The sequence below is a fragment of the Eleutherodactylus coqui genome, chromosome 2, assembly GCF_035609145.1.
Source record: "Eleutherodactylus coqui strain aEleCoq1 chromosome 2, aEleCoq1.hap1, whole genome shotgun sequence".
Taxonomy (NCBI): domain Eukaryota; kingdom Metazoa; phylum Chordata; class Amphibia; order Anura; family Eleutherodactylidae; genus Eleutherodactylus; species Eleutherodactylus coqui.
This window is the reverse complement of record NC_089838.1, coordinates 243,713,756-243,725,468: the sequence shown is the minus strand read 5'-3', so window position 1 is coordinate 243,725,468 and position 11,713 is coordinate 243,713,756. Positions and strand designations below refer to the sequence as shown.

The 11,713-nt window shown below is 46.9% G+C and overlaps 1 protein-coding gene across 1 annotated transcript; it reads left to right on the top strand.

Annotated features, from left to right (window-relative positions):
- The first annotated feature begins 1,945 nt into the window (after positions 1–1,945).
- On the top strand, positions 1,946–11,495 carry HDDC3 (HD domain containing 3). Its single transcript, XM_066592749.1, has 4 exons — positions 1,946–2,134; positions 5,587–5,642; positions 9,288–9,528; positions 10,627–11,495. The coding sequence occupies exons 1-4, from the start codon at positions 2,014–2,016 to the stop codon at positions 10,755–10,757; spliced, it is 549 nt and encodes a 182-aa protein (XP_066448846.1). The 5' UTR covers positions 1,946–2,013; the 3' UTR covers positions 10,758–11,495.
- The last annotated feature ends 218 nt before the right edge of the window (positions 11,496–11,713 follow it).

Here is an 11,713-nt window from a genome sequence, read left to right as displayed (position 1 = left end):
GACCATAGTTGGTTACATAAAAGTAGGCTGTCTTCAGATATTTGCGAGTTGTTGAGCGGTGGAGGTAAAGTGCGCTCTACCCTCGGAACAACCTACTGATCCACTTCTGTTTTAGGCCATACCACCTATAGAATCAGCACAGTGCAAACTATTTTACTTACCTGGAGGTGTCCAGGTGAGTCTCTCAGCTCCCCCTGCCCTGTCTCTCAGACTACTCACACACAGGTGAGTGTGATATCAGGCTGGGTTTCTTGAGATATCACGCTCGCCAATGTGCAATTTACACGCGTATGTGAGGCATTTGTTAGGCAAAAATTCATTGCATCTGTGGAATTCCAATCCTCTTGCGCAAGTATTTCTTATTGATTTCAATAGGAAAGATCGCATTGCATTTGCACGCCATGTAAAAGCTATGCAATGCATTAAAGGTCCCATTGAAATCAATGGACGATGCGTTACGAGGAACGCGAAAAGATAGGACGTGCCATTTTTTTCCCCGCACAAAAGAATGGGGTTCATATTTGTGCGAGATTCACGCCTGTGTGAAACCGTCTCTTTGTACCTGTTCTGCGTAGTATAATCCTTTTTAATCGGAAGTTTCAACAACATCCATTCCTTGTTATTGTCATGATTATTCACACGCACACACCTCTTCTGTGGATTAGAAGGCCTAAGGAGGTCCAGATCATTTCTTTCCCCTGCATTTTGCGCAATGTTTCATGCTTCCCCTTCCACATTTGCGCATCTTCCGTAGGGGATCTTTGCTGCTCAAAATGTAGCTAAATAGCACAGGCCTTACTTTTATTCACGTGCGTGCGCAAAACACTCTCATGGGAATTAACCTATTGAAATCTATGGGTTCCCTTCTCTGTTTAGCGCATGTATATTTTACACATGCAAATTCGGTCGTGTAAAGAAGCGCTAATGCTGCCATTACACACTGTGTTACTGTCCTGCAGGGGGAGCTACACTAATTGCATCCAGCCCTTGGACTTCTCAGTCACTGCGCTGGCCAGCTGCTGCCTGCAATCAGTTTAGCTCCTCCTGTATATTGCAGGGCAGTAATGCAGCCTTACAGAAATTTGCTGCTTGCCCATACGGATTTAGTCTTGTGGATGGGCAAAATCCACGTGCAATTCTACGGAAAGCCAAGGGGCGTATTTGTGCACAGAAAACTGTGCGTGCGCAATGTGCAGAGAATAGAACCTGTTGCTTTCAATGGGTTTGTTCACACTTCTGCGTGCAACGGTCACGGAAAAAAAAACCCAAACATGGCTTGCTCTACTTTCCTGCACATTTATGCACCAAAGTGCCCCCCAGAAGTCAATGGGAGGTGCACAGATGCGCCAAGAGGATGCGTCGTACGCTGCATAATTGCGCTGAGGAAAGAACGCATCGGGAATTCATTAATCAGCCCTTTCAAGCGGTGCGACTCTGTTGGCTGTGCACAAATGAACATGCCCTGAGGGCGGTCAAATTCATTGATAGATGCTCAAAAAAGTTCTGTTTGTTCCGCAGTAATGCAGCGTTCAGGTGCGCGCAAATGCCCATACATGTGTGCTATGCTGCCATTAACGTGGACTCGTGCTGGAAATTTTGCACAGATTTTGTTCCTTCACAAGGCTAAATTGGCATGGCGTAATTTCTGCGCCCCCGATCATTATGCCACTGGTGGCCACACTCCGAGGAGTGCGATGAGGAATACCGGGCTCTTCTCTTCGGCTACACTGTATGGGCTCCTGGGAGAGCCTCGCAGCAGCCCATACATTCTAGTCATTTCACTACTAGATTGGCTAGAATGTATGGGCTGCTGGTAGAACCTCCTAGGAACCAATACATTCTATTCACAACGACGGTCACAGTCCAACGTCCTCTCCTCCCTCCATAGAACTGGGTTAGGAGTAAGCACCTCCCTTTTTTTTTCCCCAGGCCGGTCATGTGACCTACAGCCCATGTGACTTGTACATCGGCAGAGCTAGCACGTTCCAGTATTTACCGTAGTAACCAGTGTACATGCTGCCGGGGATGTCGGACGTTGCTGGGGTTCTGGAAGCGGCGGACTTCGCTGCTGTAAAGCATAAAGCCCAGCAGAGGAAGGATGTGGAGAAGACGCCGTATATAAATCACCCCATAGGTACTAATGCCGCTGCTCCGTGGCTGCGGCTGTCCGTGACTGACGAGCTTGTAACTGCATATAAGGCGCATGTAATACTGTTGGGCTGGCGCCCCCAATTGTAGTAGAGAGGGGGGGATCTGCCTTATGGGGGGTCTCACACGACCCGGTTTGAATGGTGGATTCTGGTAATACGCGGGCAATCCTATGCATTCACTTGCGCAGTTCTGATCACATAAGCGTGTCAGAATTGCGTAATCCACGAGCGGAAAATAAAGCGCGGCAGGATCTATTATGTGATAGACATGATGATTAGTCAGTGTAAAATGTCTATCGTTTTGTACTAAACTAGACGTATTATGTGTGTTTTGTGACTTCGGCCTGGTGTGGAGCTCTGCTGCATAGGGAAGGAGTTGAATCACAGTGTTGTTGTTGCTTGTGTTCGGTACTGAGTGTTTTCCCAGTCCTCCCCATCCCCCACACAGAATCTTCTTCAACAAAGAGATATCTACTTTCACTTTCAGATTTGAGCACATGTTTGTAAGACAAAGACTTGCTTATACATTGGACTTGAGAGAAGGTGGGCAGGAAGGAGGGGGGATTCTATATGATCCAACAAATGAGAATCCTATATGTTACTGCTGTAACCTGTTGCACGCCCATTGTATGCTTTCCAAATAAAAGGGGGCTGTCTGGGTGTTTCTGCCCAGAGAGCCATTTTGGATATGAGATTGATAGCTTGTGTCTGATCTACTCTATGATGTGTGCACACTATACAATTTGGAAGCTACAAAATACCCCGAAACCTGCTGGAGAAAACCATAATCCAGATCAATTATACTGCGGATATTAGTGACACAGCCCCGCTGTTCTCCATGGTGGCGGATATACCCGCAGCCTGTATGCAGCTGTATTGTGGACGGGCTGCGGGTATCCGAATCCTCACAACGCGAGGGAAATATAAACCCCCAACAAGCAGGTGTCTGGTGCATGACTGCCTGCATCCGTACGCGGCCACACGTAGTACAACTTCACGGTCATACGCAGTGTCACGGCCGCGCTCCTAGCTGGAATCCCGCTTCCGGCCATGTGGGCCCGGCCTGATGGTTGCCTTCCACGGGCTGATTGTAATTGGATGGTAAGGACTTGCTCATATGGTTGTATTGGCGCAGCGTATTATGCCTGCCATCCTTCTGCCCATTATACGCAGTGCCCAGAACCCATTTACTCCCGTGGACTCCTCCGCCAGCGTATGCCTTCACACAATGTGCAATCACCGGGAAAACGATGCAGCATGAGTTATTGTGGCTCATATTACGCATTGAGATAGGAAAGGTCATCGTGTATTTGTGCGCCACCTCAATGAGCCTGGCTTTTTTTTTTTTTGGGCGTGCGCAAATCTGCAGTATATTTGTGCACGTAAAAACACGCCAGAGTGGCTGAAAGGTGTGACCGTAAGCGATTTTTGGTTGCGCAGCATATTTGCACGATTGAAATTAAACCCGTGCAAACGAGCCCTAATGGTGACCGACGTAGTAGTCCCAGTAGTAATAGTGGCCCCCTGGCCTCTGTAGTAATAGTACCCCCCCCCCCCCCCCCCGCCCCGTAGTGGCCCCTGTAGTAACACTGACCCCCATAGTATTCCACCAGGGTTGGAGCGGAAGCGCTGCTCTGACCTCAGTGTAGTGGCCGGCGCTCGTAATTACAGGCGCGTCTCACAGAAATGAATGGGACCCCAGCCTGCAGTTACAAGTGCAGCTTCCATTGATTTCAATGAGAGCTGCAACTGTAATTCCGAGCGCCGGCCACTACACAGGCATCAGAACAGCGCTTCCACTCCGACCCTGATGCACCCTGGCAGCCGCTGCCTGGATAACCCCTTTAAGGTTTAACCCCTTCCCTCCCCAGGACGTACCGGTACGTCCTGGGAGCCTGGTAGCATATTAGCACTAACTGCCCCAAACCCTAACCCTAAACCTAACCCCGTGTTGCTTAACTGTAGTGTGTAGTGCACACGGCTGCTGAAGGCAATGCGCGTGCATGCTGTGTAGTCACGTGGTGCCGAAGAGCCAATCAGGTGGCTCTAATCAGCAGCGCTGCTTAACCTAAGCAGTTAGTGCAAATATGCAGCCTGGTATTTCCCGCAATAGGACGTACCGGTACGTCATCGGGATAGCGCGAGGTCAGTCATGATCTCGCGCTATCTTAGATCGCGGCAGGGAAAGAGATCACAGAGGGACTGCACTCCCTCTGTGTCTCCGGCCGGCACTCGCGATGTAATCGCAAGAGCTCGGCCTGTCACCATGGCAACAGGACGCCAGGCACTGGCGTCCTGTATTGCCTATGCCTATGATCGCTGTATGACAGCGATCATAGGCACAGTGCTGCAAGTCCCTCAGAGGGACTCAAATTGTGCAAAAAAAAAGAAAGAAAAGAAAAATGTAAAAAAAAACCTTTTTTATGCTTTTTCTAATATTAGCATAAAAAAGGTAAAAAAAAAATTTAAACCCCCACATATTGGGTATTGACGCATCCGTAACAACGTGTACAAAAAGTTGAACATGCTTTTTATTTTGTACGACAAAAAGCGTAAAAAAAATGCTAAAAAAAGATTTCCAGCAAATACAAAAACACGTTTTTTGTATACAATCACGGCTGTCCTGCTTGTGTGACGTCACAACGCTGTGGCGGCGGATTGAACATGATTTTCCAGCTGACATGTTTCCTTTAAGAGCGGTGGAGGTGGTTGTCACCGACTACTTAACCAGACATCAGAAGCAAGTCTAAAACCGCGTTGTCTCTAACAGTTTTATGGCTGATAGGTTGGTAGAAGTCAGATCTCTGTCACCTCCATCATATGGAGTCTGAGGGGTGATGGAGGTGACCGCCATGTGCTTCTCCACTGGGGTTGGGGATCCCCTCTCAGGATCTGTTAGTGTGATGTCATCAGTGCTCTGCTCCCAAGTAATATTACTAGTAAAGAGGCGTTCTATGTCTGAGCTGGGAATACCCACATCTGTGATCTGATCACCCCACTGGGGATTACGGAAGCAGCTAAGCAGCAGTCTTGCACTGTTTCCATAACACCTTTTGAAGTGAATGGGAGTGTTGGAGTACCCCTTTAAAACGTTTCCTCATAGAAGCCCCTAAAAGGATATTTCCATCTAAAATCCCACGTTCTTATAGTCAGATAAGTGCCGGTCCCACAAATATGTCAATATCTGTCCAACCCGTCCCACTGGTTTCTGATGGTCTGGAGTATAAAAATAAGCGTCTTGTCTTATGCTGCGGCGTTCAGAGGAGTATCCCCCTTGCGGCCATGATGGGCTGAGATAGGAATCCCCTATATGGAATGTGCAGTAACCAGTTACACAAGATGTGGGTTTATGTCCCCCTCCCGTTTCCTTTGTGTTGGGGTTGGTGCGGCCTCTGCAGTGTGATGGCTGACGTATTCTAATGTCCTTGTATTGCAGGTGTTGCCAGGATATTATCGCATGAGGCCGGGGTCAGTGATGTCACCGTGCTGCAGGTAAAGATTCACACAATGTCCATTCTTCCAATTTCACATCTTTTAACATTGTAACATCATTCAGAACCCAGTGAGACCCCCGTAGTTGGATTTTGTGGCTGTTATATGACATGCTGCGTTTTTTTTTTTTTTAATTTTTGTTTTCTCACACATGAAAATCCGCGATGGAAATCCGACTGTCTGAATTGACCTGCGGAAAGCAATAATCTTCTATGGCTGCATGCAACGACTCGCGCTGTGGAATTGGCTGTGACAATACGCCTGTGTGCATTAGGCCTGAGCTTTTTATTTTACTAAGCTGTTCATAGAATTAGGGGGCCTGTAATAAAAAAAAAAAAGCTCTATTTTATGTCCCCCCCCCCCAAGAGCGTTTTGGGAGGCTTTTTAACCAATAATTCTTCATATATTTGAGGCTACATTCACACAGCCATGCCAAGCGATGTTTAATTAAGAATCCCATCGCTTCGAAGAAACTGCGATCCTCATGCACGTGTTTGGCTCCTTCACAAAAAAGTGCATGATTTTCTGGCAATGCGCAGGTGGGTGAAAACGCATAATTATGAAACCAATGATTTTTAATGGTTTCATTCTCATTTGTGATGTTTTCACTCCTGCGATAATGCGAGAAAGAAAAAAACCAGCATGCTCTATCTTTTTGTGATATCACCCATTGTTTCTCGTGGAGTCGGTGGCAGCAGCGCCAGCCCCACTAACAACAATGAGAGGACATCGCGATCCCCTGCTGCGGCTGTGAAAGCCACGACAGGTTTGAAAACTATGCCATGGCCCCAAAAAGTGCATAAAAAAAACAAAACACCTAACCACGGTTTGTTTGGGTTTTTTTGCAAAAAAAAAGCTCCAAAAAAGCGCCAATAACTGTGTGAATCCACCCAAATGGCTCCGTTACACAGTCGTAGGTCTTCTCCGTAATAGGGCTTATGCCCACGGAAGGATTTGCATCGCGGTTCCCGCGGCGTAAATCCGCGGTGGAACAACACAGCTATTAGGCTCTATTGAGCCTAATGGCTCAGTCCTCACATGCGGGATTCTGCCGCGAATTTACACAGCAGGAAAAAAATCGCGTCATGTTCTATTTTACCACATTTTTCAGCAGCAGGAGGTCTCCATTAACAAAGTATTAATGGAGACCGCAGAAAAACGCACTTTTTTCTGTGATTGCCAGCAAGGACTTTCTTGTTTATCCCCACGGGCTTCCCGCGGCGTAAAACCACGGGTGTATCCCATTCCGTCCGTGGGCATGAGGCCTTACTTGGGTATTTTCTTTTATGCCCATAATACGCAGGACACAGCAAATACGGATGTAGCATATATTTACTGTGTATTTTAAACCCCTATAGCTTATAATGGCCGTATTATGCACCAAAATAGGGCTAGGTGCTTTTTTTTTCACCTGCGCAATATTCACATGAGAAACACGCAGGTCTGACTGGCCCAATGCAAGTCAGTGGGCCTTTAGTACTGCCTCTTATGTGCATGAAAAATAAGCGCGTCATATGCAGCAAAAATACACCCGTTTGAGTGACCCCATAGCGTGCATTCGCATGTCACTGATTTGGTGCAGATTTTGGTGCAGATCTGCAGCAGATTTCACCCTTTCATTGTGAATTCAAATGGAAGGGTTGACATGTACTGCGACTCTGCAGCAAACTGCACAGAAAATCAGCGATGTCACCCCAAGGGCTGGCTCTCACTGGCGGATATTTGCTGCGCATATCGCTCCACACACAACCTTTTCAGAAAGGCGCACTGTTTTGTTTTGTTTTGCAGCCCTTTTTCTGGCATTCTGCCTTTGCTGTATTTTTTTGTATTTTGGTAGCTTTTCTCCTCATTCTAAATGCCTTCTTTTTAGGTCCACGGCATTTTTTTAGAATGCAGAATGGTTTATCGGTGGTCTTTATTCCAGGCGCCTGGTCACAGAATAAAGAATGCTTATGTAAAGTGTATGGGAAAAAAATTCCACCCAAAAAATGGATAAAATTCATGGTGTTTTTTTGTTTTGTTTTTTCTTTTTTACCCCTTGACAAGTTGTGTCACCCCCCAACCCCCCAGAAAATGCCAAAAAAGTTTGAGAGAAGGCAGTCTAAAAGGGTTTTCCAAGTAGTAGAAATAGTGTTTAATTGCCTGTCCGATTCTGCTCTGCTCTTCTGCCACAGCTTTCCGTTGGGTCCCCATCCACACAACGGTAACACTACTGTGGACACAATGTCACGGTCAGGAGCGTAACTATAGAGGGTGCAGGGGATGCGGTTGCACCCGGGCCCAGGAGCCTTAGGGGGCCCATAATGCCTCTCTTCTCCATATAGGGAGCCCAGTACTATGAATAAAGCATTATAATTGGGGGCCCTGATACAGGTTCTGCATTGGGGCCCAGAAGCTTCAAATTATGTCTCTGTGCAGCATGGTTTAGGTATGGGTACGGGTACAGATACAGATAGAGGGAGGGCCCAAGCTCACGTTTTGCATCAGGGCCCCTGAGCCTTTAGTTACGCCGCTGGTCACGGTGGCTGCCATGCTGCTATGTGAGTCCTGTCACTTGCAAAACAAAAGGCGTCAAGAGCTGGACTATTATATATGTATTTTAGGAAGTCAAACTAAGGCTACTTGTAACAGTTAGGCTGGTCTCACACAACCGGATTTAAAATGCGGATTCCGCGATCGCAGTTCACGTGGACGATCTGTGGTAACACGCAGGCCTTGAAAGACATGTATTTTCAACGTTTCCCTCATACCTGCAGGTACGAATTGCGTTTCCACGAGCAAAAGGAAAACTGCAGCATTGTGCTCTATGGTCGCAGATATACCCGCAGCCCATATGCAATTGATAAAGTGATCCTCCAGTTCTGGACAAAGAGGGCCGCACCACTTCTCTGACTACCTGGTGCACACTATGTGTTAGCATACATCAGAGATTATACCTGCTTTAATTGGCCAATGCTGTCCATATGAGAATCACTGGCCTGTCAGAGCAGCATGTAGAGACTTACACATTGTGTATTACACATTGGTAGTCTATCAGGCAGGCAGGCTGGATAGGTTATCAATAGAAGATGAAGAAGAGTTTGTCACTAGAGACTCCCACCGATCAGCTGTTCTCTGGTAACAGTGCGCTTGTGCACAAAGCTAATTTCTATAGGAAGCAGACAGCTTCGTCCCCACTGCAGTGGCAAGGCTTGGTATTGCAGGCCAAATGGTAACTTTGTCGGTAATGCCAAGCCTCACCACTGCAGTGGGAATGGAGCTGTCTGCTTCCTGAAGAAATCGGCTCAGTGCACAAGCGCACTATTACCACAGAACAGCTGATCGATGGGGATCACTGGTGACAGACCCTTGCTGATCTACTATTGATGACCTACACTGAGGATAGGCCATCAATAGATTACAACTGGACAACCCCTTTAATAATTATACTATTCAGTATGTGCATACTATAACTTGTTTGGTACACATAAGTTAGTTTTGCTGTATAATTAGTATTGTGTTCCCAAAAGTAACATGATCCTAAACCGAGGACTACCCCGTGGTGTTGGCTTCACTTGGGTTTCTATGGTGTACTGTGATATAATACAGCGCTGGGCCGTTATCACCAAATGACCCCAGTATTCATTCCACAAACTTCTTTCCTAGGCAGCTCTTCTACATGATACAGTTGAAGATACAAACACAACATTCCTGGAAATTGAGGAGAAGTTTGGGCCCGAGGTCAAGAGAATAGTAGAAGAGGTGACTGATGACAAGACCCTGCCAAGGATGACCAGGAAGGAGCTGCAGATAAAGCATGCTCCGCACTGCAGCCACAAAGCTAAGCTGGTCAAATTAGCCGACAAGTTGTACAATTTGCGGGACCTTAACCGCAGCACCCCACAAGGTACTTATACCCCAAACATACTGTTAGTTTTGAACTTTTAGCTATTTTTTATTGACCAACCTTATGTAGTATCATCAAATGCAAGAACAGCGCTGCAAAAAAAGGGCTAGTGTCAATATTCAGCTAATTCTCTGTAGAGGACCATATGCACTCCGGCGTTACTTGTCCTTATCAGCAATAACCTAATATAATGCCAATCATCTGATTCTCTGCTTACTGCCCTTCGGGTGCCATCAACAAGCACAATTTAGGCCGGGGCTACACGACTTTCCAAACTTGCAGTCAATGCAAGTTGCATGCTTATAATATGGCAGACACCACTCCATTATTAAAATGGGAAGATTATGCTACCAAAAGTCTTCATGTAGCCCCAATCTCTATTCTAGCCTGTATTCATTTTTTTAGATGAGCAAAGAGGCCGTGATGCCTTTGCATATAGTGGTCTTCTGTGCACCCTACTTTCTTGACCTGTGGTACGTGTGCTTTGCTTAGGCCTTGCTTTTATCACACATTGTGACTCGAGATGAGCAAGCACGCTCTGTTAAGGCAGTTACTCGAGCAAGAGAGCTGTCTCCCTCTCCCCCCCCCCCCCCCCCCCGCTCCCCCAAATCTGCTCGGACCAGTATGCAGTTACTAGAGAAGAGCGATGCCCGCTCGAGTAACTGCCTTAACCGAGCATGCTCACTCATCTCTAATTGTGACTCTTGCACTTTGACTGTTGCAGACTGCCTCTGTTAGGAGCAGACTGTGTAATACGGGCCATCATTGGAGTTGCCGCAGGAATGAAATCCGTTTGATTGGCCTTGTTATGGGGGTACTGTGGCAGTTGAAAGAAAAAAAATGCCAAGGCGTGCGCAGTATGACCCAAATCCTCCTTTCCCGTATCCACAGGTTAGAGAGATGCACTTGTCCATCTCTACATTCTTCTCACTTCCAATGAACATTCAGTTGAGCAACTTTGTTCAAAATGAAGACCATTCCCCAATTGGATCTTAACTAAGGCTATCCTTGCTGCAACGCACCCGTGCCCTATTTGTGTGTATATATGCAATTTTTTTTCTGTAACCTTTCTTTCAAACCTAAACTTTTTTTTTGTAGGCTGGTCAGAAACACGAGTGCAAGAATATTTCCAGTGGGCATCCCAGGTTGTGAACGGTCTGCGAGGCACTAATGTGGTGCTGGAGAGACAACTGGATCAGCTGTTCAAAGAGAGGGGAATTTCAGTTTGATTCTGCGACACAAGAATTTGCATGTTCCCAGGACAGACGCCGCTTGCAGTGCATAACCCTAAATGATTTGTAGGGCACTGCTCTATCAAATGAACAGCGTTTTTGTAATTGAGGAATATGTGAAATAATAGGCAGGGTTACTTCATAGGAGGTAGGTCAAAGGTGCCTCAATAATAATCCAAAAATACTATAAGTACTCCTACTTTTAAAGGGGCAGTGCTAGGGTTAAAGGTTATTCCCTATTCACAGGATAGGGAATAACTTTCAAATCTGTGGGATTCTGACCGCTGGGAGCCTCATCAATCCCTAGAAACCTTCAGGACCCCCTAGAATTGAGCAATGGTCAAGTATGTACACTTCCACTCATTTTAGTGGGATTGCCAAAGATAGCCAACTGCATTCATACTGGGGGAAACATTATCCACAAGTGTAACTCTTCTTATAGCTAGTCATATTCTCCATTTAGCTTACCGTTTTCTCAGGAGTTCTCTTTGAATGGGTTGTTCTAGAGCCAACATTTATCACCTAATCTCAATTTAGTTGACAAATATCTGATCTTGGAAGGTCCTACCGCTGGGACCCCCACCAATCTTAAGAACGGGAGCTGCTGCTCCCTGTTTGGAGCACAGTTGGGTCAAGCATGTGTGCTGCCATTCCACTCAAGGTCTATGGGCTTGAGGCTGCATTCAGACGACCGTATATCGGCTAGGTTTTCACGCCCAGCCAATATACGGTGTCTCTCTCTGCAGGGGGAGGAGGCTGGAAAAGCCGGGAGCAGTGCTCTGAGCTCCCGCCCCCTCTCTGCCTCCTCTCCACCCCCCTGCACTATTTTTAATGAGGAGAGGTGGGATGGGGGTGGAGCTAATTCCCAGCACTTAGCTCCACCCCCGTTTCACCGCCTCTCATTGCAAATAGTGGAGAGGGGGCGGGAGCTCAGAGCACTGCTCCCGGCTCTT

Bases quoted from the DNA above. Each gene is read 5' to 3' on its own strand.
- HDDC3 (XM_066592749.1), top strand. From the start codon at position 2,014: ATGCTGCCGGGGATGTCGGACGTTGCTGGGGTTCTGGAAGCGGCGGAC. The intron at 5,643-9,287 runs GTAAAGATTCAC...CTTCTTTCCTAG, and splicing joins GTGATGTCACCGTGCTGCAG to GCAGCTCTTCTACATGATAC. The intron at 9,529-10,626 runs GTACTTATACCC...TTTTTTTTGTAG, and splicing joins TAACCGCAGCACCCCACAAG to GCTGGTCAGAAACACGAGTG.